The sequence below is a fragment of the Ahaetulla prasina genome, chromosome 8 (genome assembly GCF_028640845.1).
Source record: "Ahaetulla prasina isolate Xishuangbanna chromosome 8, ASM2864084v1, whole genome shotgun sequence".
Lineage (NCBI taxonomy): Eukaryota > Metazoa > Chordata > Lepidosauria > Squamata > Colubridae > Ahaetulla > Ahaetulla prasina.
In genome coordinates, this window is record NC_080546.1 from 49,345,284 (window position 1) to 49,366,108 (window position 20,825).

Here is a 20,825-nt window from a genome sequence, read left to right on the forward strand (position 1 = left end):
ATTACAAACATGAAAATATTAAATATATTAACACAAGGACTTACTTCCTAAAGAAATAACAAGGTCTTAGAATAATTGAGATTTACTTTGACAAATCTGTTTTATTTTAAAAAATTCACACATACATACATATACAAAGCAGCTAATAAGGGAAGGAAAAAAGTGCACCTCAGTTCTGATTATTTGCAATATCTATCAGCTTTCAGTTTTGCTCTCCTAAAAAAGAAAGGAAGAAAAGGATAGATTAAAATGGTTGACATAATGCAATTGTGATTTAAGCTGAATCAATGGGAACTATTTCTACTAAATCTACATAATTTATCACTGATATAAGTAGGACTGTGCAAAATGTACCATTCTGAAATATATCAAGTGTGAAATCTAGCAACATGTCCCATCTCATAGATAAACTGGACTCTTGTGGGATTTTTAACAGTAGTTTGACCTTGACATGCTTCCAAAAATATTTGAAACAGCCTGCTTTATACTCAAAATTATGTTTTTTTTGAAACATTGTGATCAAAACATTTGAAATTTATTTAAAAATTGGCATAGCAAATTTTTTATATTATGCGGATGAAAATGTAAATGCAATAGTATATATTGTACTGTTAGTCAATGCTTTTGTTTGAAAATTACTGAAGAAAGGAGGAAAACCACCCATCAACTCCCACAATGAATCTTCAAATTGGTTTACTACAGGTAGTTCTCAATTTACAACAGTTCATTCAGTAACCATTTGAAGTTAAAATGCTAGTGAAAAAAGTGACATGATTGTTTTTCACACTTAGGACTTTTGCAGCATATTTATGGTCACGTGATCAAAACTGAGATGCTTGGCAATTGACTCTTATTTATGATGGCTGCGGTTTTCCGAGTTCATGTGAGATCAGTCAATGGGGAAGCCTGATTCACTTAACAACCATGTTATTAATTTAACTGCAGCAATTCACTTAATAACTGTGGCAAGAAAAGTCATAAAATGCAGCAAACTTAATATAATTGATGTAAAGGTTTGATATCAAAATGACGCTATATGGCACTGCACACCAGAACAACTAGACACAAGGACAGTTTTTCTCCGAATGCCATCACTCTGCTAAACAACTAATTCCCACAACACTGTCAATCTATTTGCTAAGACTGTATTACTATTCTTCTTCTCATCCTTCATATTACCTATCTCCTCCCTCTTATGACTATAACCATGTTGCTTGTATTTTTACGATTTATATTGTTTGATTGCTTATTAGTAACCTATGACTATCATTAAGTGTTGTATCTTATGATTCTTGATGAACATTTTTTCTCTTTTTTTCCTTTTATGTACACTGAGAACATATGCACCAAAGACAAATTCCTTGTGTGTCCAATCACACTTGGCCAATAAAGAATTCTATTCTATTCTATTCTCATTATACCAACCACAATTGAATGGATGCAATGCAATATAAGGGTATAATTGATAAGAAATTTTATGTAAATTGATAAAAGAACAATGAAGTCCTTTAAATCATTTCTGTTTGGATTTGTGGGTGACTGTAGATGAATGATTTGCCCTTTATTTATTCAATTGATCCTGCTGCATATGTGACTCTGGGTTTCTAAATCACAGTTTTAGAACACCAAGAAGAAACAAAATACAAATAAAAGCCAAAATCGCGTTGTTGGAAGATGCTGGAAAAGAGAGAGCAAGAAACTCTTTATATAAATGACTATAAAGAAATGTGGATGCCTATCCTAATCACATAAAATATGAAACCCTGATGCACAGAAAAAAACTGAGTGCACATAAAATTAAGTCTAAATAATAATGACAATATTTAATATATATTTAATATTATTATTTAATATTATTAAACAAATCAGCTTCAGGTCCTTAAGAAGGACTTGACAGGCAGACAGGTAACTGACCTTTTCTAGGTCCCTAAACGTGAAGGGCCTCTGGTGACTCAACAGGCTAATGCAGCCTGTTATTAACAGCAACTGCCTGCAATATTGCAGATTCAAGTCCCACCAAGCCCAAGGTTGACTCAGCCTTCCATCCTTTATAAGGTAGGTAAAATGAGGACCCAGATTGTTGGGGGGCAATAAGTTGACTTTGTATATAGTATACAAATGGATGAAGACTATTGCCTGACATAGTGTTAGCCGCCCTGAGTCTTTGGAGAAGAGCGGGATATAAATGCAAATAAAAAAAAAAAAAAAAAATAATAAAAAATTACTTCCCCTGCCCCAAACCCAAAAAGTTTAGATTTTCTCCTTCCATCCAAAAAAGATTTAACTACCATTGTTCAGTTTTCTCACACAAGATCCGTAACTGTTGCGAATTTTACCAATTTTTATATTTAAGCTTAATAATAATGTTTAAGTAAACTTAGTATACACCAAGAGGAAAAGGAAAGAAAAATAAGAGTGAGTTATCTGAATGCTTTTTGAATAATGCTTTTCTTTCTTTTTACTTTTTATTTCATCATAATATCAAACTCCCTGCCACCCGAAACGAATAATCTTAAATGCTTCCGAAGTATAGACTGCAATTTTCAGATGGAACATAAAGGGAGAGAATTATTCTGCTTTGTTTATAGAAGCCATGATAGTTTTATTGTTAATAATAATTTTTATTGTGAGGATTATTGTATTTAACATAGTAATATAAATTTAATAAATATAAAGCAGAAATAAAATTATATTTACTGTTATATTTGTATGTAGAATATTTTCACATAAAATTTGTGCTGGAGAAATGTGTACTTAGTTTAGGAAAAGCTGCACAAGACCCTCCATCCTGTAGTTAAAAAAATTATTGCTTCGATATTATTAATTAGTTTGGTTTAAATAATTTGATCTAGTGATTAAGACTCCAGGTTAGAAACTAGGAGACTATGAGTTCTAGTCCCACTTAGGCATGAAAGGTGACTGGGTGACTTTGGGCCAGTCATTCTCTCTCAGCTGAACTCCCCACACAGATGGGGAAAATATGTCGTGGAAGGAATATTGGTATGTTTGGCACTTTGAGTTGTATATGGAAAAAAAGACAGAAAGAAAATAAGAGCATATAAATAAGAGTACCTGTCCAGCAGTGCTTCATGGAAAGTGCCTTCTTTCCTAGCTTTTTTCAAAATTTTACTATCTTCTTGGCTTACTTTGAGTTTGTGATCTTGAAAACTCTGAAACTTCTTCCTAGAAAATAAAACACAGGTGATTAATGCCTTTGATATGAATGATATATATTTATATTTTCTCTCTACTGGTGATTCTTAATGGTTTACTCCTGAGAGATGGAAGGCAAAATATAGACCACTGAAAAGAATGAAAGAATTATCAGAATAGTTGGAAGAATTCTCATTGTACAGAAATATTTTAATAGAATAAAAAGAGTCTTGTAAAGATTAACTTTTCCAAGAGCTATAGAGTATCCCTTGACACAGAAAAAAAAATGGAAATTCGAGTCACCTCCGGGGTCAAGTAAAGAGTCAGCTGACTTGTTTGTCCTCATGACTGCATGGGTTACACAGTACAGGTACTCCTCGATTTACATCAGTTCTTTTAGTGACCGTTCAAAGTTACAAAGGCACTGAAAAGTGACTTATGACCATTTTTCACACACCATTGCAGCATCCCCATGGTCACATGATCAAAATTCAGATGCTTAGCAACTAGCTCATACTTGTGGCCAATGCAGTGTCCTGGGGTCATGTGATTAGGTTTTGTGACCTTCTGACAAGCCATCAATGGGGAAGCCATATTCACTTAACAACCGTGTTACTAACTTAACAACTGCAATGATTCATTCAAATAATTGTGACAAAAAAGTCATAAAATGGGTCAAGACTCACTTAACAAATCTTTCACTTAGCAAACATAAATTTTGAGCTCAGTTGTGGTCGTAAGTTGAGGACCACCTGTACAAGGGCAGAACTAAATGCAAACCGGAACAGTGAAGAAATATGTCTTACATCTTGTACTGCAGTTCTTATTTAGGACCATTAGCAGCATATGCAGAGAAGGTAAGTTTCATGATTTAATCAAGGGGATGTGGTTTTGGAGAAGAGTGTTGCACATATGTCATCCATGTATATTTGCAGAACAAATATATTTAAGACATCTTAACAGTAAAGTAGCTTAAAGCAATCCACCCATTTATGGATTGAACCCAATGATGAACCTTAAGTTAAGTTGGTAAAAATTACTATTTTGCAATTAGCTGTAAAAGTTTTTATCTTGTTCTATGAAAACAAGTTGTTCTTCAAAACCAAATCTGCCCTATGTTCAGTTTTGAGCCCTAGCTGCAGCTGAAGCATAAAATTTATTCAGAAATCTCAGACCAGAGTTCTTGAAACGTTTTCACCAAAAGAAAAATATCTGTTATTACTAGTGAAGTTACAACTTGGTTTTATTTTTTACTGAGAGTGAAGTAATTTATGTTACATACACATAGTTGATCTCACATTGCTTTACATTTCCTTTATCTTCTTCAGAAATATCATCTTTTTGTTTGGCTTCTCTTTCTGTACATGTTCTGATCTAAATGAAAAGAGAAAATTACAGATTTTGAAAAGCCTGACTTCAAATTTATCTTCCTTTCTAGTAATATTTTTCCTCCAAATTTTCCTATTCAGGTTCACTAAGCCTAAGTATGCATCTGTCTGTGAAGAATCTGCTTTGATCACATCTCATAATAAAGCCCTTAGAAACGGAGCATCTTTCTCTCCACTTGATACATCCCAAGGGTGTTGGACTCCTATTGCTCTCAGCACATGGGGGGAAAAAAAGAGTTGTATAATCCAACACATCAAGATTTCTAGGTTGTATAAGACTGATTCAAGGGATATATATAGCAAGGATTTGGTTTAAGCACATGATTGTACAACTGTTCTTTCAGCATTAAGTCTTATACACTGTTGCTGGGACAGTGCCTTTTGCTGTGTAATAGCCTGAATATTTTCTGATTTTAAATATGTTGGGATTCCATCAAAGCATCAAATTCTATCAATTCTGCTAAATAAACCTGTACCTTAAATAAAGGAAAAAGCATTTAGCTAAAGCTATTTCATCTAAAATTGCTGAGGATCAAGTTTTTCTCTCAAGAAAGTACTAAAGTTCAAGCCAGTTAAAATGGACAACCTAAATCATGTGACAAAGGAAGCTTTCCTTGTCTGGGTTTCTGAACAGTAAATGATGATCAGAAATGGCATATGTTATAGGCAAAACACCGGAAAGGATACATGTGTACCAACCAGTTCTTGTAATCATCACCATCTCTGAAAAAAAATTCAGATCTTTTTGAATTAAGTGGTAAGCTACAGGTTTCTGCATTCGTTTATCTTATTCAAACACTGCTTATAGAAGTACCTTTATTTACAAATCTTAAGAGTTACCTTTATCATTTCATCATTGTCTGCTGTTTTACTTTTGGCTATTATATCACCTTCTTCATTACAACTGATGAAGCAGCTGTTGGCTGCTAACAGAGCCATTTTTCCCTGCAAGGGAAAAAAACAACAACAAAAAATCGAATTAGATTATTTGCTTAAATTCACATGCAAGATTTAAAGAAGATTATTTTTTCAGGAATTTATTTTCATACCCATTAATTCCAAACCTATTGTTATTTTTGATCCTGAACATGTATGCATGTTCATGAATTTTGGATAACCATTTGCCCCCACTTTATTAATGTTACAACATAGCATTTTAGAACATTATTATAAATTTAAATTGAAATCTACATTCAACAAGTTGACAATTATTTTCAATAATATGCTTCTCCAAGTTCTGACTTCTTCAGACTGAAATAGCCACTTCAAAAAATATATTACAGTGGACTTCCGCTTTGGCTCCGCTTCGTGAAGAAGCAGCTATGATTTAGCTGCTAACTCCCTAGTCTGTAAAGCTGTCAGGACATCATAAATCTGGGTCCGACAGCTTGGGATTCTTTCCTTCGGGCAAAGAAGGAAAGATGAGCAATTAGGTTGAGGTTGAGATGCTCTAATAAGCTTTTAAAGCTTGCGGGAAGTTCTCCTCCTATAACCTGATAAGCTCCTGGCTGGGTGAGGCATTTGCCTTTATGGCAAACAAACGAAGCGTCCAATTTCCACGGCAGGAATTGATTTATGATGGATTGTAACGTGGACGGAGCAGAAACTGGAGTTCTAGTATTTGTTTGTAAGAAGACTGTAAGCCCCTGAGGATTTATTTGCTGCGAAGATAGGAGAGAAGAAAGCAAATGGCGGTTTTGTGGAATATGTATACTGAAAACGAAAGTAGAAATGCTTACTAACGGCTAGTGTTGAAATAGAAGAAAGAAGATACATAGAAATATACTAACTAAACGGAAGACATGAGAATTTTATGATTTATATCTTTTCAGTGATTTAGAAGAAAAGCTTTTTGAATTTTTTTTTCTAAATATTTTTTTCTCTCTCTTGTCGAAACAGAAGATACATAGGAAGATACTGACTAAATGGAAGAAATGAGAATCTTATGATTTATATTTTTTCTTCTTCCTTGGGATTATAGTGATTTAGAAGATAAGTTTTTTTTGAAACTTTCTTTTCTAATTTTTTTTTCTTTCTTTTTCTTGGTCTATTATTAAGTTATCCTTTTTTTTTAAAAAAATGGCTTTTAAGCAAATAGTGCCAAAAGTCATTAAAAATTTTGAAATTTCTTCAGCTCAGATTCAAAAATTAAAAGAAGAAATCAAAAAGGAAGTAAGAAATTCTTTACAGGAGTTTTTGGAGAGTCACTTTTTAGAAATAGATCAAAAATTTGACGAAATAGAGAAAGAGATGTTGGATTTCAAGGAAGTGGTGGAAGAGCAGAAGAGGGAAATGAAAATGGTAAAGGATGCAATTGCGCAAATATTAAGCTCTTGTATTCAGATGCAGGATGATCTTGTAGAAATTAATAAAGCTAATTTAGAGTTGCAAAGGAAAATAGAAGAAATTCAAAACAATTGGAACTTAGATAATAAGATGGAAGATATAAAGGCAGAGGTAGATAGGGCAGATGAAGAAAGAGTAATATTACAATATAGATTAATGGAATATGCTATAAGGGTGAGGGGGTTGAAACAAAATAGGAAGGAAAATTTAAAGGAGATTTTTACGCAAGCCTTTGCCCAGATAAAGGGTGTGGAGCCAGAAGATTTTGAGACTAATATTGAAAGAATTTATTGTGTTAATTCTTGGTGGGCAAGACAAAATAGAGTACCTAGGGATGTGGTTATTTATTTCACAACTAAAAAGGTTAGGTATGAAATTTTTCAAGCCTTTTATAAAAATAAATTTCAGATATTGGGACAAGATATAAAAATGATGAAGGAAATTCCTCCTAAAATGTTAAGAAACAGAAGAGAATTTGCTTTTTTGGTGGATGAGTTTAAGAAATATCAGATATATTTTAGATGGGAAGTCCCAATGGGTTTGTCAGTGAATTTTAGAGGTAGAAAGTATTTTCTTAATTCAGTTATGAAAGCGAGACATTTTTATATTAATGTTTTAAAGAGTGGGAATCCTTTGTTGTTAGATGCTAAGTTAACTGGTTTGGAAATGATGGAAAATAGAATGGGAGAGGGGAGGAATGTTTAAGATGTGAATAGGATGATTATGGTTAATTTTTGGAATTGATTTGTTTAGGATATAAATTATAGGATTTTTGTTATTTGCTATTTGTATGGTATAAATCTATGGGATGATATTACTTAATTGTGAAGGATGGAAAGTGAAATTTATGAATTTAGATAATGTGGATGTAATGATTTTAACTGTTTACTGTTATATTGTGGATGTAGTCTAAATGATTATTTGCTTGATATTTGATTGATGGAGTAGTATTGGAAGACTGAATATTAAATCTTATGACAATTGAAGAAATATATAAGTGATGAAAATTTGAATTTGAGAAGCTGGATTGTAATTTAAGAAATGGACTTATGAAATTTGAAGGAATATAAGTGGGCGGGAAAAAAAATTGAACTTTAGAAGATGGACTAATTTTTAAAATGGACTGTAAGAAGAATGGACATTAAATGTTATGGCAATTGAAGAAATATATAAGTGATAAAAATTTGAGTTTGAGAAGATGGACTGTAATTTGAGAAATGGACTTATGAAATTTGAAGGAATGTACAAGTGGAAAAAAAATGAATTTGAGAAGATGGATTAATTTTAAAAATGGACTGTAAGAAGAAGTAATATGTGAAGTTGGTATTGTTTCTTTTCTTTTCTTTTCTTTATTATTCTTTCCTATCTTTTTATTTTTATTGTGAGGGGATCTATAGTTTTAAATTTTTTAAGGTGGGAGGTTATGTATATTTTGTATACTTTAGCTTGTGATTGTTGGTCATAATACCCGGTATTTGCTCTGGGAAGTCGGGGGGGAAGGGGAGGAGGGGGGGGGAAAATGAATCAACAAGTGATACATGGATTGATTATTAATGTACAGTAATTTTTGAAGATATGAAATTAAAAAATTTAAAATGATATTGGGGATGCTCGACTGCCATTTCAGGAAGAAAAGTAGTAGAGTAGAAGGAGGGAAGAAAGTAGGTAGGAAAGTGTAGAGAAGGAGGAGGGGAATAAGAGGGTTAGATAGGGTGGAAGAAGGGAGGAGTGGAGAAGGAGGAGAGGAAGTAGTAAAGTGAAGGAGATGAAGGTGGGAAAGTAGTAGAGGGTAGAGAGGGAGGTTGTGTAGTAAGGAAGTGGCAGTCGGGCAGGCCTGAATCAGTAATAAATAAAAAATTAATGATTAATGATGGATAATAGTTTGTACATAAATATGATGGTGAAAAATGGAATAAAAAAATTATTTATTTTAAAAAAATATATATTACAGTAAATATTCCAATAGTGTCATTTTGGTCTCAGTAATGTAAAAAGCTGTCTTATTACAGGATATATTATTTATCCATTTAGTCCAAAGTGAATCACACTTCTGCAATAGGAACAATCAAATCCCTAAATAGTCAGAGATAGGTAGGAAACTTTCATTATTCACTTACAGTAAAAGGCATTTTATATAAGTATTTCTTTGCCAATTTGTGCAAATATCTCTTCTCTGGAGTTGGGAAAAAAATACCTTGTAATTAGGCTACCGAAGAACAGAATCTTGGCATCTAGTTTGACTCATGAGACAGACGTTTGTCCTGCCAATCAAGCCCATTATAATCTTCCCTGCCTGAACAGGACTCTTTGGCAATCTGCCAATCATGTGCTATCTGATCTGATGTAACTAAAGAGGTAAGGGATTGAGCACATTATTCATTGTTCAAATGTTTTTGTATGGCCACCCAACTCAAAATGCAAATCTGTGTAGCTAAGGTAGGATTAAAAGAAAAAATAACTAGCCAGAAGTGTGAAATCACAAAAGAGAAAATACAACTGAGCTTATAATCAAATAATCAAATTCATCTTCCAACTACTATTACAAAATCGGTCTATCTAACATCCTCACCTAATCCTGAAGGAAGAACCAGGATTTCAAGGTCTTACAGAAGCCCCCCCCCCTCCCAAAAATTGGGGACATCCGAATCTCAGGAGTTATGCTATTGCAAAGAGAAACTGTTGCAACAGAGAGTGCAACAGGACATTGTTTCTTAGAATACACTCACCTAGGTACATTTCACTGGATGGGCATAAACAGGGTCCAGCAAATTGTCATTGTTAGTTGAGAAGTCGTGTCTGACCCATTGCGACCCCATGGACAACGTTCCTCCAGGCCTTCCTATCCTCTACCATCCTCTGGAGTCCATTTAAGCTCATGCTGACTGCTTCAGTGACTCCATCCAGCCACCTTGTTCTCTGTCGTCCCCTTCTTTTGGCCTCAATCTTTCCCAGCATTAAGGCTCTTCTCCAGTGAGTCCTTCCTTCTCATTAGGTGGCCAAAGTATTTCAGTTTCATCTTCAAGATCTGGAGCAAATAGCCTGGCCTTACGTCCTGAAGCACTTTATAGGTGGTAATCAGCCAATATGTCAGGGCTGGGAATCTATGGCAGGTTTAAGACCTATGGACTTCAATTCCCAGAATTCCTGACCCAGACAACCCATTTCTTCCAAAGCTTTCTAAAGCTGCAAACCAACTACATTCTCTACAACTTTCCATAAAAATGGAAAGTTGGGGACAAAAATTGTCCTAGAGACTTGGATTTTCTGAGAGTTTCTTGAGATGATAGACCATTGTATCTTTAAAAATCAGCAGTTCTCCACTTGCCTTGGGGTGGGGTGGGGGAGGACACATTCATTCCTGCCTGGATCCAGGACCTTGACGAACCAGGAAGGCTATGATTTCAATAACCATGTGGCTGTGCCTATAGTTCTGAGGATTTATTAATTTCCTCTGTACTCATAGGCTCAAGCCCTTCACAGGTAACTCTGCTAGACCATGCCTCAGTCAACTCCACAGGACCAATTCCTGTGACCAGGACCTGTACAGCTAGAGTCTGGCTCAGAGCAAATCATTGTGACTTTATCTGACATATGCAATACTTCGAATTTTCTTCACAAATACAAAATACATCCTCTTCTGTTAAGATACATTAAGAAGGACAACTGAACATTTTACAACACTTGCCTCTTGAAACACAGGCTCCCACTGCTCCCTTGCACCTATTGCATCGGAACGGCCAATTACAAGCCCATCTGAATTAATGCCAAGGTATTTTCCATACCCTGATTTCAATGCAATTCTGAAAGAAAGTAAAGAAAGGAAAAGGAAAAGGAAAAGACAAGAAAGGAAAAAGAAAGAATGGAAAAGAGAACAGAAATTATTTGGGGGATTGATCAGGTTAATACTGAAGTTAATATTTTTTCAAATTATGTTCTAGAATACTCCCCAATCGAATGAGAAGACAATAAACATATTTCTTTAAAAGAAATTTGAATAGCTGTAGAAGTATAGATGTGTGTTAAGAGTATACTTGCAGTTCCGAAAGAAACCCAGAGAATATCCAAATGGATATTCACATGAACTCGCTATGCAACCAAGGCTAAGGCTTCACATGAACTCACTCTGCAACCAAGAGCATGAACCCACTATCCAACCATCCCCAATGAACTTTCCTCTCTTGTGTTATATAATAAGTAGCAATATATAATTACTGCTGTTACTGTTAACAATACAGTTTATATCCCAATTTTCTTTGGGAGTTTAAGAGTTTTATGTGTCACCATGAAAAATACTTAGTGAAGTAGTTTCCACTAGGAAGGAATGACAACAAAAAGATACTATGATTAAATAGAGATTTCAGTCTGGGTTTTCTAAAATCCCAGTTGGGTTTAAGAATTTAGAAAGGTCAGTCTAAGACCCTGATTTGTTTTAAATTGACCTTTCTAAGTTCTTAAATCCAATTTTTCCTATTTCAAGCAGAAACAGAATATACAAGGTGAGACAATAATGCAAGTATACTTATTTTAAGCAAGTTGTATGAGGAAAGGTGTCATTGTTTTCTCCAGACAGAACATGAGCATATGGGAATGTGGCTAGCTGTTAGAAGAGGTTATATAGTCTAACCATCATCCATTACAAGATATGTATGAGTCTGAAGGGGCTCTAGTTCATATAGTCTTTTTTCCCTTTCATGTGGGAGACCATGTATGCATCCTACATCTGCAGAAATTGCACAATCGAAATGTGTCAGCAGTGAACCTAACCTATAAGATCTCCATGTGTTTTTTCAATGCATACATGCAGTGATTCTGTAACTCTTGTGGACATACATAAAATTGTATGTCAAATTTCTTAAAGGGAAATATTATTTTTAAACTATGATTACAAAAGCAATCTAGGGAGAGATAATACAATCTAAATTTGATAATATTATATTAAAAAGTCCAAGAGAGAAAATACCTTGTATCTGACAGCTTGACTGCAGTAAATTGTTCAGGAGGACTAGGTCCTTCATCTATTTTTTTAAAAAAAGGATTTATTATAGTTTATTATAGTTGTAGAATTCAATCAAAATTTATTTACCATCTAAGACTGAAAACAAGAAAAAAACTAATAATAGAAATAACTATAAAAAGGAATTTAAAAAACAAAATTTCTAACAGAGTTACTAATTTACTAACTGGAGAACCCACTCTGATCTAGTGAAAGCACCAAACTAGAAACTAGGAGAGTTTGTGGTTGTGGGGAAAATAGGATGAGAAAAAAGTATTAGGCATGTTTGTTATGATGAGTTCTTTATAGAGAGTCAGTGGTATTGTGGTTAAAGCACCAGGACAGAAACCAGGAAACTGTGAGTTCCAGTCCTACCTTAGGCATGAAAGCCAGCTAGGTGACTTTGAGCCAGTAACTATCTTTTAGCCAAATCCACCTCATAAGTTGTGGCTGTGGGAAAAATAGGAGGGGGAATATTAGGTATGTTCACCATCTTAAGATTTACAATAATAAAGGTGGGATAAAAATTCTAAATAAATAAAATTAGGGAGGAACAAATGGCTTGAAACTACTGATAAAAATCTGTCAAACATCTTTGAGGTTTCTGAAGAGTGACCACCCAAGAAAAGGGGCATGGCCTCCTTAATGCAATTAGAACTGTTAACAATTGGAAATATAAACTATGATCACAATTCAGTGTTCAACAGACATATGATATATGATATTTTATACAGTATGATAGTCCATATCAAACAAATTCTACCTCCGAGTCTGAAAAGAAACAAGTCTGGCTTTCATACGGAAGACTGATGTATCTAACAATTGTTGCCCTAATAAGTAATATCTCAATCTGGGCCAAAATAAATGGTCTCCTATGTAGACCACACAACGGTTAAAGAAACATCAAGGGACAGTCCAGGGAGAAAAAGCAATTGTGCTATAAAGGGGGTGAGACATGGTTTTGGCTCGGTCATTTTCAATCTCTAGATTCTTAAATCTTCTTTTTGGTTAAACAAGGGCTTTATTAAGTCCCAAAGCAGGTAGTGCTGTCAAAGTGAGACTGTGGTATGCCAAATCATCAATAATTTGTTCTCCTGGGTGGAAGTGAACCTAATAAGATGAGATGGACCAGGGAAGTTCCCCAATAGACTTGCTTCAGCCAGAACCAAAGGCAGCAAACTTAATCAGCCTCCAAGGGAAATGCAGCCTAATTCCAGTAGTGTTTAGAGAATTGGAAGTTGAATAAGAAACTTGTAGTAGGATTTTCAAGAATTGACTGAATTGCTTTTAAATTCCTTATAAATATATAACTGAGCACCATGTAGCTTCAATCTAGAACTTTGGCTTTAAATACTTCAATAGTTGTTGGATGTTGGAGAATTATTTTAACAATTACTGATACAAAAGACTCAGCAAATGCACTAAGGACATTAGGAAATTCAAAGTTTATTTTTTTTCTCATATATTTACTACCTATACCCATCTATAATTTATAACAAATAGGACTGGTTTTGCATCACAAGAAATATAAAATTAAACACAAATTCGGCATCTATCTAAAAAGGCAGGATGTGGGGTGGTCACATGTGGGGTGTCTGGTGGCTCAACAGACTAAGAACTTGCAATTACTGCAAGTTCAAGTCCCACCAGGCCCAGGTTGACTTAGCCTTCCATCCTTTATAAGGTAGGTAAAACGAAGATCCAGATTGTTGGGGGCAATAAGTTGACTTTGTATATAATATACAAATGGATGAAGACTATTGCTTAAGCCGCCCTGAGTCTTCGGAGAAGGGCGGGATATAAATGCAAATAAAAAAAAATGGGAAGATTTTTTTTGGGGTGGGTGGGTAAGGCAGTTGCAGGGAGTGGACAGGAAGGCATTTCCTTACCTTAGAAGAATAACGGCTTAGGGCTAGGAGAAACCAAGCCAGGAATGGCTTAGATCAAGATGGGTTTTGACTAAAGACTAATGGAATTTAGTTAAAGATGGCAACAGGGACCACCAGGACTGCCGTTGCTAATCAATGTGGCACATAACATTACACTTTATGACCTCATTGCTTAGTGATGGGAATTATAGCCACAATTGTAGTAATGTCAAGGTCTATCTGTACTTGGTTCTGTAATCTTTGGATGCAACTGGCATGCCAATAATTAAATGCAGGTAGAAATCTGGACACTGCTTTGGCTGTGTTTGTAAGATTAATTTATCATACATTGCTATCACTGGGAAAAACAGAATGTTTAACCTAAATAGATGTGATACCAACCTTTATGTGGCGCTCCAAGAGTAAAGAGGCCATTATCAAGAGCACTGATATAGGTTCCAAGACCCATCTCTATTGCTACAGTTCCTGTGATTTCACCAAAATTAGTTACCGTCCACCAGCCTTCTAAAATAAGAGAAAACAACAGAATATAAGAGCTGTTCCCTACTTCTTAAAATGTAAGGGACTGTAATTGCTTAAGGAAAGATTTTGGAAATATCAAGCAACAGCTTTCCTTTGTAACAATTTATTTTAAGGAGAGATCAACATTAATGCCCAATCGCAGCTGTTAATCAACAGCCTTTCAAATTGTCATTATCATTAAACACATTAACCTTTTTATGGGATAATAGATTTAGATTGCAAATATATGGTAGGCCACTAGATACAAAACACATTTTCCTGTATTTATCCTTGTCATTTTGAAAATCTAATAATAAAGTGTTTATATTTAGATGTAGAAATTCTCTTGCCACGACAGCTGATAAGAATTGAGAATCACAATAAAATACTGTGAATGTTATATTCAGTAAGTTATCATAAAATATGCTAAGTATAGCACAATTCTGTGACTATTCCATTATGCTCAGACTTCCAACCATCAATATTGTTGTATAATATTGTATAAGCTTATATTCTATTATTAGAGTCAACCACAAAACAGGATACATTAATTGTTTAAGACAGGGATGTATTTATTTATTTTATTTATTTATTTAATCATATTTATATACCGCCCTATCTCCCAAGGGACTCAGGGCGGTTTACAGGCACTAAAAACAGATAAATAGAATATAAATACAATATAAAACATTTAAAAAACTTATTCTAAAGCCCGTCCAATTAAAAGTAGAAATAAAACCCAATTTAAAACCCAAAATTTAAAATCTAGCTCAGTCCTGCACAATTAAATAAGTATGTTTTAAGCCCGCGGCGGAAGGTCCGAAGGTCCGAAAGCTGACGAAGTCCGGGGGGTAGATCGTTCCAGAGGGTGGGAGCCCCACAGAAGGCCCTTCCCCTGGGCGTCGCCAGACGACATTGCCTCGCTGACGGCACCCTGAGGAGACCCTCTCTGTGAGAGCGCACGGGACGGTGGGAGGTATTCGGTCGCAGTAGGCGGTCCCGTAAATAACCCGGCCCAATGCCATGGATCGCTTTAAAGGTGGTCACCAAAACCTTGAAGCGCACCCGGAAGGCCACAGGAAGCCAGTGCAGTCTGCGCAGGATAGGTGTCATATGGGAGCCACGAGGGGCTCCATCTATCACCCGCGCAGCTGCATTCTGGACTAACTGTAGCCTCCGGATGCCCCTCAAGGGGAGCCCCATGTAGAGAGCATTGCAGTAATCCAGGCGAGACGTCACGAGTGCGTGAGCATCCCGGTCCAGAAAGGGGCGCAACTGGCGTACCAGGCGAACCTGGTAGAACGCTCTCCAGGAGACGGCCGTCAAATGCTCTTCTAGAGACAGCCGTTCATCCAGGAGGACGCCTAAGTTGCGGACCCTCTCCATCGGGGCCAATGACTCGCCACCGATGGTCAGCCGCGGATTTAGCTGACTGTACCGGGATGCCGGCATCCACAGCCACTCTGTCTTGGCGGGATTGAGCTTGAGCCTGTTTCTCCCCATCCAGACCCGTACGGCCTCCAGACACCGGGACAGCACTTCGATAGCTTCGATGGGGTGGTTCGGTGTAGAAAAGTACAGCTGAGTATCATCCGCATACAGCTGATACTTCACACCGAAACCACTGATGATCTCACCCAGCGGTTTCATGTAGATGTTAAACAGAAGGGGCGAGAGGATCGACCCCTGCGGCACCCCACAAGTGAGGCGCCTCGGGGACGACCTCTGCCCCCCTGTCAACACCGACTGCGGCCGGTCGGGGAGATAGGGGGAGGACCACCGATAAACGGGGCCTCCCACTCCCCATCCCCCCAACCCGCGCAGCAGGGTACCATGGTCGATGGTATCGAAAGCCGCTGAGAGGTCTAATAGGACCAGGGCAGAGGAACAACCCCTATCCCTGGCCCTCCAGAGATCATCTACCAACGCGACCAAAGCCGTCTCCGTGCTGTAACCGGGTCGGAAACCGGACTGGAACGGGTCTAGATAGACAGTTTCATCCAGGTGCAAGGGAAGCTGATATGCCACCATACTCTCTACAACCTTCGCCATGGCGGTTGGAGACCGACGATAATTACCTAAAACAGCGGGTCCAGGAAGGCTTCTTAAGGAGGGCCTCACCACCGCCTCTTTCAAGGCGGCCGGAAGACACCTCCACCAAAGAAGCGATCGAAGCGCCTGGAGCCAGCCTCGTGTCACCTCCCGAGTGGCCAGCACCAGCCAGGAGGCACGGGTCCAGTAAACACGTGGTGGCATTCAACCTACCCGCAACCTGTCCATGTCCTCGAGCCACAGGGTCAAACTCATCCCAAATAATGTCGCCAAGACCACCCTCGGCGTCTCACCCGCATCACCGCAATCTTGGTCCAGACCATCCCGGTTGAACGATTTTATCGTATAGATAACCGTTAAACTCCTCAGCCCGTCCCTGCAACGGGTCATCCCGCTCCCCCTGATGAAGGAGGGAGCGAGTCACCCGAAACAGGGCGGCCGGGCGGTTATCTGCCGATGCAATGAGGGAGGAGGCGTAGCTACGCCTCGCTTCCCTCAATGCCACTATGTAAGTCCTAGTATAGGACTTCACTAGTGTCCGATCAGCTTCCGAACGGCTAGACCTCCAGGAACTCTCTAGGCGTCTTCTCCGGCGCTTCATCCCCCTCAGCTCCTCGGAGAACCAAGGAGCCGGTTGGGCCCTGCGCCGGGTCAGAGGCCGCAAAGGCACGACTCGGTCTAAGGCCCCCGCCGCGGCCCGTTCCCAGGCCGAGCCGTGAGCCAGACCCTCAGAAAATGGCCCAAGCTCCGTCCGGAACCCATCCGGGTCCATCAGGCGCCTGGGACGGAACCAATGTATCGGCTCCGTCTCCCTGCGGTGGTGAATGGCGGTCAGAAAGTCCAGGCGAAGAAGAGAGTGATCTGACCATGACAAAGGTTCAGTGACTATTTCCTTTAAGTCCAGATCTCTCAACCACTGACCAGAGAGAAAAATCAGGTCCAGAGTGCCACCCCCAATGTGAGTAGGGCCATCAATTACCTGGGTCAGGTCCAAGGCCGTCATGGAAGCCGTGAACTCCCGAGCCGCTGTCGATGACGGGCCGGAAGATGGCAAGTTAAAGTCCCCCATGACTAAAAGTCTGGGGGTCTCAACTGCTACCCCGGCCAGCACCTCCAGGAGCTCGGGCAGGGCAGCTGTCACGTAGCAAGGAGCCAGGTACGCGATCAGCAAACCCATCTGACACCTATGACCCCATCTCACAAAGAGGATTCGCACCGGCAATCTGAGGCACAGTGGTCTCCCTCGGCTCTAGACTCTCTCTAATCACAACCGCCACCCCACCACCCCTACCCTGGGCCCTCGGTTGATGGAATGCACGGAAACCCGGCGGGCACATCTCAACGAGGGGCACACCCCCTTCCGTGCCCAACCAGGTCTCCGTAATGCCTATAAGGTCCGCAGAACCCCCCTGAATAAGATCACAAACAAGGGGGGCTTTGTTCACCACGGACCGAGCATTACACAACATCAACCGAAGGCCCGGGCTCTGAGGATCCTGACCATCCGGGGAACGGGAGAAGTCCAAGGGGTCGGAGCGCGTGATCGCTTTCAGACATCGAGCACGCGCTCCCGAAACTTGGTATGACCCCTCGCTTCCGCCATATCTGCCTCTCCCATTTACCGTGTCAATAGAACCACCCTCATCAATAGGAACAATGTATGCCCCAATCAGCTAGAATTGCAAGTTTATTTAAACATTAATCTTTCTTTGGCCCCTAATTAAAAATTCCCTTATTCTTTTTATTTTCCATGAAAAAAATAACTTACCAACTATATCAAGCTTATCTTCTGCATCCTCTTCCCTTTTCCGTTTTTTATCATTATTTTTTTTCTTACTGAAAGAAAAGTGAGCATTTGCAATTGATAATTCTAACCAATTTACTATTGCATATTTCTTTCTTAAATGACAGCAACACTCAACAGAAGAGCAAGGACATGTCCAAAGAAAATGCTGAAATTTAGAACTAATTAACTAAATTTATCTGGTTTTCCAAATCCTTTCTGAACTGCTCTTGCTTAAATATCAGTGTCCCCAGAATCTCACATGTTAAGAGAAAGGCTATCTATTATAAACCTATCCTGGTTTCTATTGGTGTTTTGTTTAAACTACAACTCACTCTCCTCTGAAATAAACCCTTCTTTTGAATCTATACATAAAATAGCAACACAATCCATTATACAGAGGTATACAGCCTTAGTCAAGTTTGTTACGGTCCTAAAAATACATCACTGGATAGCTGCTTAGGTTTATCAATAATGCAAATTCCATTTTTATAAATACTGCCAAAATATAATCAAAAACAAATTAGGAGCAAAAAGAATTCTAATGTAATTAACTATAGTTTACTTAACAAGAGGTTATACAAAGTAGTTGGCGGAATAGGAATTTAAGCTATGGTAAAACTTAAGCAGTACTGTGCTTTCTTTTGAGCTAAAGTCTGATTTAGGAGAAATAGTCGGGTTAAAGCACCAGACTAGAAACTGGAAGACTACAAATTCTAGTATTGCCTTAGGCTAGAAGGCAATTGGGTGATAGTTATTTCTCTCAGAGAAAGTGGAAGGAGGCAGTCAGTTCTGAAAAAACTTGTCAAGAAAACTGCTGAGGTTGTTTCCAGGCAGTCCTAGGAATCAAAAAATTGATTTTATTAGTGACACACACAAATAAAAAATAATAAAGAATCTAGTTTAATTCTTTGTGGTTTAGAATAATGTATATGAACATATATATGAGAACATTCCATGCTGTAAGCATTTCCATTTCACAACCACACAAGATGTTATGTATTTACAAGAGCAGCAAGTTATTTCAAGAAGTAAGCAGGGCAAAGATACAACCTATTACGAAATGCTATCCAGAGATTTGCATCATTATTTCACGTATGCATTTTGTAAGGCGTTGAAGATGTGGCCGGTTTTCCCAGGGTCATGGGCGGGAAAGGAATTGTGTCTTAATTTTTTTATTATTACTATTATCTGTCGCCTGGGGTTATATGTAGTGCTGGTGGTTATTGTGTGTGCCTCGTGTGAGATGGGCAGCTATACAAACCTAACAGAAAAATACTCTGAATTGAGGGATATGAAATGTACAATTAAATCCATTTTTAAAACGGCGTTAATTGCATTTTTTAGTTTAAAAAATATAAGTTAAAAATACACTTTTTAAAAATTTAAGATTTTAAATTTTCTTAATTTCCTCCTTTAATCGCAGCTGCATGAGCAATTTTTCCCCCTCAAAACCGAGGGAAGGACATCTGTGCATGCTCAGGGGCATTTAGTCATTATTTCAGGGCGAGCACTACAAACCGCCTCCCAGGCGAAGATATCAACAACACTTTCTGTAAAAAAAGGGGGAAACCCACCAAATCTTCCGGCGTTCCACCATCCTGAGGAATAACACTCACCTTTTCGATTTCGCCCCCTTAAGGACCAGTTTTGTTTTCTTAACACAAGAATATTCCGCCATGTCTGCTGTCGTTGTACGGGCCCCGCAGAAGGACAAACTCCGCCTTTCGTTTTTCCTGCGCCGCTACGGAAGCTGCGAAGGAGGATCTTCGGGCCTTTTCGGGTCTTTCGGACTGAGCATGCGTATTGCAGGCATCGAGGTTTCTCGCCCGACGAAGGGTGCCTGGTCTGTTGCGCTTATGCACAGCTTTTCTTGTGCTTGCGATCTTATCAGCTTCCCACCTCTCGTCTAACGGTCCCACTAGGGAAGCGAGGCAGACACTGTAATATTTCCTGCAAAAAATCCGGTTGACCATTAAATGATAACAAAGAAATCTTTGGTGCTATTTAAAAATCCTATGGATTTTTACAGCCCGCATCTGGTAGCCGCAACTGAACCAAAACCCCCCGGCGTCTTAGTCTTCTTCCTAGGATGCTTCCATACCATCCACAGATGCCCATCGGTCTATCCTAGCGCCTGGATAAAGATGCCCTTCCTGGAGACTAAAAATGTGGTGTCCCAAAGGTGCTTTTTCCAGAGGCAACTGGACTTCGTTTTTTTCTTTGAAGAAGTTTCGCTTCTCATCATGAAAAAAACAAAAAATGAAAAACAAGACAGTCTGGACGGAAAAAGCACCTTTGGAACAACCATGACCTGGATGACTGAGAATCTCTACAGACTTTCAAAAATGTGGTAAACTACCTGATGCCTGCCTGCCTGCCTGCCTGCCTTTCTTCTCCACAAGGATGCCTGGAGTTTGCTCCCTGGGTATAGTAGTAAACTTATTTCACAGAGACTGAAGCAAAGGAAGAGGAATTCAGCACGTTTTTTTTCTGTCTTTTTGTTGTTTTTATGCTTGCTAATGATGATCCAGTAAAATGGTCCAGCATGTTAGCATTAAGTCCTAGAAATGAAAAGCAGCATCTCTGGATGATGTTCCTTGGGCCCCTCTTTCAAAACTGGGTGATGCCTTTACAAGTTACAGGAAACCCAACTGCCATATTCCTGCTGAGTGTTTGCTTTGTGGTGGTTGAAGAGTGTATAGTTCTGTTCAAGAAGA

At 38.4% G+C, this 20,825-nt stretch overlaps 1 protein-coding gene across 1 annotated transcript; it reads right to left on the reverse strand.

Annotated features, from left to right (window-relative positions):
* Positions 1–81: 81 nt before the first annotated feature.
* FRG1 (FSHD region gene 1) lies at positions 82–19,842 on the reverse strand. Its single transcript, XM_058193191.1, has 9 exons — positions 19,725–19,842; positions 18,091–18,158; positions 14,151–14,273; positions 11,848–11,902; positions 10,573–10,687; positions 5,382–5,486; positions 4,436–4,527; positions 3,073–3,183; positions 82–216 (listed from the first exon to the last, which is right to left on the reverse strand). Exons 1-9 carry the CDS (start codon positions 19,784–19,786, stop codon positions 180–182), a joined length of 768 nt encoding a protein of 255 aa, XP_058049174.1. The 5' UTR covers positions 19,787–19,842; the 3' UTR covers positions 82–179.
* Positions 19,843–20,825: the final 983 nt, after the last annotated feature.

Excerpts from the sequence above, each read along its gene's own strand:
- FRG1 (XM_058193191.1), bottom strand. The coding sequence starts at position 19,786 with ATGGCGGAATATTCTTGTGTTAAGAAAACAAAACTGGTCCTTAAGGGG. Across the intron at positions 14,274-18,090 it reads AGATAAGCTTGATATAGTTG|AAGGCTGGTGGACGGTAACT; the intron begins GTAAGTTATTTT and ends CTCTTATTTTAG. Across the intron at positions 3,184-4,435 it reads CAATGTGAGATCAACTATGT|GAAGAAGTTTCAGAGTTTTC; the intron begins GTATGTAACATA and ends TTTATTTTCTAG.